The sequence below is a fragment of the Dysidea avara genome, chromosome 4, assembly GCF_963678975.1.
Source record: "Dysidea avara chromosome 4, odDysAvar1.4, whole genome shotgun sequence".
NCBI classification, from domain to species: Eukaryota; Metazoa; Porifera; class Demospongiae; order Dictyoceratida; family Dysideidae; genus Dysidea; species Dysidea avara.
Genome location: NC_089275.1, coordinates 49,054,300 through 49,060,882, shown reverse-complemented (window position 1 = coordinate 49,060,882; position 6,583 = coordinate 49,054,300). Strand labels below are relative to the sequence as shown.

At 39.0% G+C, this 6,583-nt stretch overlaps 2 protein-coding genes across 3 annotated transcripts in view; one reads left to right on the top strand and one right to left on the bottom strand.

The window, feature by feature from the left end:
• The window catches only part of LOC136252615 (importin-9-like), an 81,802-nt gene that overhangs the window by 15,325 nt on the left and 59,894 nt on the right, over positions 1-6,583 (bottom strand). For 2 of the 3 annotated variants that reach the window (XM_066045116.1, XM_066045118.1), the window contains 9 exons: positions 6,326-6,483; positions 4,722-4,817; positions 4,466-4,578; positions 2,822-2,949; positions 1,533-1,611; positions 1,401-1,481; positions 1,157-1,304; positions 322-400; positions 204-271 (listed from right to left, as the gene is read on the bottom strand). In XM_066045116.1, the coding sequence (XP_065901188.1) occupies positions 204-271; positions 322-400; positions 1,157-1,304; positions 1,401-1,481; positions 1,533-1,611; positions 2,822-2,949; positions 4,466-4,578; positions 4,722-4,817; positions 6,326-6,483 (950 nt within the window). The remainder of the gene's footprint in view (positions 1-203; positions 272-321; positions 401-1,156; positions 1,305-1,400; positions 1,482-1,532; positions 1,612-2,821; positions 2,950-4,465; positions 4,579-4,721; positions 4,818-6,325; positions 6,484-6,583) is intronic. The other variant, XM_066045117.1, reaches the window with a different exon arrangement.
• Positions 1-6,583, top strand: part of LOC136252613 (protein NLRC3-like) — a 64,992-nt gene that overhangs the window by 31,894 nt on the left and 26,515 nt on the right.

Here is a 6,583-nt window from a genome sequence, read left to right as displayed (position 1 = left end):
AGGTGTAGCCGTGTAGGTGACCTTCCCTGTTTCACTACTTTTATTTCTAATCAAACTTATTTTCCTTGTGCTTGTATGATTAATAGATAAACATTGTGAAGCATACAAAACGTCAGGTAACTACAAGATCCTGGGTCTGGTCTCTTGTTTATATGAAACCCACTCCTTCCACAGTAGAACAACAACACTTAGTACAAACTCACCATTTGACAAGAAGGAGTTGATGACAGAACTGCAAACAAATCCTCCACTATCGGAAACTGACCAGGATCTAAGGGGTGAAATCATGTCAACAAGGGGAAACCCCCTTATCACACTTACCATGAGCATATTTGAGGAATAATGATATCGTTAATGGTGACAGGTGGGCTTCATATTTCCCACCAAGAAGTGGGTCAACCTGTGGACACAAGTATAAAACAACCAATCACAGTTCAGTATATTGTACCGGATCTTAACCACCAACTTATTTTATCAATTGGTGAACAGGTGATAGTCAACATGTGGTTATTACATATTGCAGTAGGGTTTGAAATCCAACAAGTACACAAAATATATAATATTTTCAACTAGAGTAGGGACCATAACACATTGATAAAAAGTACTGAAACAAGTTGGAGTAGTCCACGATATTATAATAAATCACAGTAAAACAAAAAGTGTTATATCCCTTCGTCCTCCTTAGTGTCCTATTTATTTTTGCTGATAGCCTAAGGTGTCAATTTGTGGTAGCGCGATGGCTCCCCCAAGTTTGTAAAGGGATTTGTCCATATTTCCATGGTGACTGGATTGATTGCAAAGGTACTTCTTGGAGTGTCATTTGTTTGTAACGCTGTGAAACAGCCTGAACATAGCTGAAAGCAAGGCATTATGGCCACTTCACTTACCAGTCAATAAATGCGTGTATTCACACAAAAACATTAGCTCTAGCACCATTCTTTCTTTTGATGTGGTAAGTATGCATGGGTTTACCAATCATGATAATGTTAGAAAACAAGTAATCAAACAAGTACAAGGTAAAAGAGGAATGCGATTTGCTATCATAGAAAAAAACATACGTAAATGAGGGAGCCACTTTTGATATTTACCCTGACCTTTTTACGGGACCCTTTATTCACAGCATAAATGATTTGGTTAGATTTTAAATAATGCCCACCTTCAATATCATGATCAGTGACTCCAGTGTGTAAGTTAACACATCTTCTGTAAACTGTGTTGCCATGGTGACTAGTCCTTGGGCCATGTGATCAACATATGGTGACAATAGTGCAGTATTATCAGCAGCTGTCAACTCCTTACAGAAACTATAGGACAAGGTGGAAGGACATAATTAAAATTTGAGGCTTATAAATAACAACAGATTAATAGAACAGAAAATAAACACCAAACACTCTACTCACTTGTAAGCTGCCATTGCTGCACACACCCTTACAATCGAGGACTGTGATTGGTTCAATCCACTGGAACAAGCTTGTAAACACCTACACACACAAGATGACATGATCACTGCTCACAAAAGGGGTGTGACTCACTGTAGCAACACATCCTGCTGCAGGAAGCCTGCTAACTGCCCTGAGGCCCATAATGATCTGCCAACCAGCAGCACATGATCTGTGGTGAAGCCATATGACTCATAAACACACACACACATACACTATATGTGACCGGATTTGCGAAAAGGTACCTTTTCCACACATTTTACAGGCAAGCAAACAAAATGATGTAACTTTTGATTCCGTACACTGATCAACTTACTGTTAGTTACAAAATGTAGCCAGATACTTTAGCTGCACTCATGGAAGATTTCAGGCAATTTTATGCAATGATCAAAAAGTTATGAATCATCAAAGATCAGAAAATGGGTCAAATTTTGTGTGTGAAAAAGGTACCTTTTCGCAAATCCGGTCACATATGTAATATGATTACAAGTAAAGTACAAGTAGTTTAAGACTATACAAATATTCTACCGTATACGTATAAATTCTGAGGCAAGTGATTTTTGTGGATTAACTGATTTCAGGATTTACGCGGTTTTATTTTCAAGGATCACTCGTCTTTCACTGAGGCTACCATTACAAAGCATAGAGCTATCATTCATTTTCAAGGATGAAAATTTTGCGGAAAGCCAAGCAGTCGCGAAATCCACGGAAATTACGTACCTCAAAAATTTGTACATATACAACATCTGAAAGTGAGGGAGCACTACTAAAGTACAATGGAGAAAGTTGACCACACACTGACCTGGAAAATCACCAATACACCGTCCCCAGGTGTAAAGGTGATTTTACACTATTTGATATTACACTGGTCCCCAGGTGTCCATTTTACACTGGTCCCAAGGTGTCCATATTACACTGGCCTCAAGGTGTCCATATTACACTGGCCTCAAGGTGTCCATATTACACTGGTCCCAAGGTGTCCATATTACACTGGTCCCAAGGTATCCATATTACACCGATCCCAAGGTGTCCATATTACACTGGTCTCAAGGTGTCCATATTACACTGGTCTCAAGGTATCCATATTACACCGATCCCAAGGTGTCCATATTACACTGGCCCCAAGGTGTCCATATTACACTGGTCCCAAGGTGTCCATATTACACTGGTCCTGAGGTGTCCATATTACACAGCCTTCATACCAATGAACAGCGTCCTGATTTTCCGGGTCAGTTTATGTACTAAGGGATACTTTGTGAATAAGTGTCTGGATTATGAAGGTATCCTCAAGTGTCCACATTAACAGGTTCCAGTGTAGCACCTCATACCTGTACCACACCCCATACCTGTACCACACTCCATACCTGTACCACACAACATACCATTGGATGACATTCCTGGTAGCACGACAGTCTGAATGAAGCCAGCAACATCAAAAGAACACTTTCCACCCTTCAAGTAACCAACAAATGCCTTCAGTAGGAACATACAGGCTTCATGTAGCTTCCACCTGTGAAAGAGGAGGCAAAGAGATATTAGACACTTATTAAATACACAAATATTAGGAAAATTAAGAATTTTAAGTTTGATTAGGGATCATAGAAATAAAAAGTACGGAAACAAGGGAGGTCACCTACACCTAGTGAACCCAAGCATACCACATCAAAAGAAAGGATGGCACCACAGTTTATGTTTTCGTATGAATGAGTACTCCAGCCATGTATTACCAACTTGAAAGGGAAGTAGCGATTACGCTTCGTATAGGTAAAAGAGAAGCATAATGGCCACCATTCAATTTCGAGTAGTTTGGGGTTGGAATGTATTTTTCGTGGTAACTGGATCGATATCGATCCAGTTACCACGAAAAATACATTCCCAAGCCCAAACTACTCGAGGCAGCTACTAGAGAGGCAGGAGTACCTCTGCAATCAATATTGATTGCAGAGGTAGTTTTCCAACTGTTCTTCATTTGTAGCACTGTATAACAAGTTGAACATAGCTAACACAGTGTTACAAATGAAGAACAGTACGGGAAGCATCTCCGGAATCAATCCAGTTGCTACAGAAAATTCAGGTAAGATACCAACACAACCACAGGGAAGCTGTATTGCACTATTGCAAATCAACACCTTGAATTGTTAGCGAAAAGAATGGAACACAAAAAGGACAAAGGAAAGTCCATGATGCATATATTGTACACACTGTGGTTGGCAAAAAGGCACATCTTGGGACAAAGCGACATCGAACAGTGAAGAAATCAAGCCCGTAGCCATATCTGTTGTCGGCTGGAGGCATCAGTCAGTTACTTAGTTAGTTAGTCAGTCAGCGTAAAATTCTGTTAAATAGAAAATTTTTAAAATTTCATAGAAATTTTTTGGAAGGGCATTGGGGTTGGTCTGAAGACATTTTTGAGCTAATGCTGCCAAGCTGTGATGAAGGGAAATCAATCATGGTTTTAGGGTGATTTTTATTATTATTTTTTGCCAAAAAGCCCAGTTTCTTCACGATCCCTAATATACAGTACTACCATACTGTATGATACACTAGTTCTTCAACTGGAATTCTATTACATTATGGTAGATGTGTTAATTATTGCTCATTTGAATTACTGGACAAGCTCAAAAGACATTATCCAAACAAATCCTTGGCTCTAGATTTTGAACCAAGATGTTTCCTTTGTTGAAATTCCTAATTTTAACTTATACTTGCTATACATCTATCACCAAATGTGACCGGATTTCATCCAATTTTATGAATTTGGAAGATCATATTTTAGTGTTCAAGAAAGATACAAACCTCAATCCATTAACCTATATATGTTGATACTGCTCACTACTGATCAAATTTCATGTCAATAACTTTTTCCAATCTCAAGTTATGAATAGTCAAAGTTTGTAAAGTGGATGTGTGTGGAAGACTCCTTTTCACAAATCCGGTCACAAATTTCATGACATATTTACTACTACACGCAATAGCTGACACAAGAGACATTCATACAGTTCACTAACACACGTAGTACACTTTACCAGTTATTATTTCCTGAGGCTCTTATAGTAGCTGCCTCTTGTAGGTGTTTACTAATCGCCATGGTGATGGCTTGTAGGCATAGTGACGTCAACCCCTCCTCCATCACCATACTCTATAACAGGTAACCATGACAACACATCACTATAGCAACTACCACTATACTACACTTCACAGACCAATAAGGAACACACATGTACAGGACAGACTCAATATGGGACACACACACAGGCGGACAGACAAATGGGACAGACATACCATTATAAGGTTAAGGGCAGCAAGACGTACACTATAGCTGAGGTCATCAGCTTCATCTGATACAAAATCATTAACATCACTAATCCATGTCTCCACCTGTGAGGTCATGTGATGTCATATTACATCAAATGTCATAACAACATCCATGACAAGTACAATATAACGGTCGGCCATTTTCCAACCAAGTGACGCTGTTGACCGATCAATGTAGCCATTGGTTGGCCATTTGTGCCAATCAAATTTTTTACAACCGTAATTCTTTATTATTAGTCTTTATAACATGTATTATTATAGTTATTATTATTGTCGTATCGTTACCTTTCCTTACCAAAGCTATTTAATCGCTACATGAAGTCTCGATCCCGTCGAAGCAGCAACTTAATGCGTATACGTAAGCTAGAGCACTGCACCTCGTATTTATCCCAATTGTGGCACATTCCAGGAGAAGAAAAGAAAGTAATGTTTGTGAAGTGGAGGTACGATATTAAGTAAAAGATGGCCATTTCGTGGTTAGAATCTGTAGAGAATGCACTGGCTGGAGAAAGTGGAATGAAAGTCAGGTGATAAAAGTGTTCTGCACACGGAAAGTTCGAGAGTAAGTTTTGATCTATTGCTATTCAAAAGAGAAACTTCAGCAATAGCTAGTTGGATAGTTATAATATCAATCTGTGCTGACTCAACACCACTTGTAACAAAGCATTTAGCCCAGCTAAGTCTACAAACTGGCTGTACAATATATACATTGATTCATAGTTTTTTTTTTTTGTAAAATATGTATGCAGCAACACAAATTTCGTACACGTATTACTAATAAACTCTGTAAAATGCATGTGCATAAAGTTCAGTGATAAGTAGATGAAAGTGGTCTCAGATTCAATCTGAGTGGTCCTTTTTCAAAAATTTCCTGGGGGGGGGGGGGGGGGGGCATGCCCTCAGACCCCCCTAGAAGGCTTGTGCTTCACACTGTTGGGTGTGCTTTGCACACCAGGATAGTACACCTCTATCTTATGGCCACGCAATTTTCAGAAATGGCTAATCAAATTTACTTTTGATCGGCCATTCTGTCCGAGTAATAATTTTCACTTATATTGTACACCGCAGCACTCACAACCTTTTAGGGTCATCATTGGTAACTGGCTGTATAATACAAGTTACAGAAGACAAGTATTCTAGTCCAATACTGAGATATGATAGAGGTATAGTTTGTGCTCACATGACCTGTTTTTGCATACCTGGTCACACATATCCTACACACACAACAAGATGAAGAGTGTCAGAGAGAAAAGATAATGTACACTGGCAGCCTAGCAGTGAAGATTTTCTTTGAACAAAGCAATGCTTAGTGTGGAATTTCATAATGAGTATTATGGTGTTAGTGAACACTTTCTGTGCACAGCTACAGTAATAAGGATTATACAAGCCAATGTGTTTGTATCCATTATATTGCACTTTGTCAAAGGGCTAAATGTACTATGTGTAATACACAAAACATTTTCAGATCATTTATTATGTTTGGTGGGCAAAGTAGTATATGGACAGGTAAAATCATGACATCACACAAGATCACATGACATCACACAGATCACATGACATCACATGATCACCTGTTGTTCAGTTGGTTGCATGTAGCTGACCAGCAAGTGTACAAGGTCGTTCATCACCGTGGCAACCAACTTGTGTAGTTTCTTATGTTCAGAGCAGGCTAGTGTCTCAATAAACTCAAACACAGCAAATAACACGTGCTCCATCCCAAGACACTCTCCTAATATGGATTACATGTGTGTAGTGTGAACACAGTGAATTCTTTGACAACTCTATTAAGACAATACACAATGCATGGGTAATATAAGTGTCGGTATTGA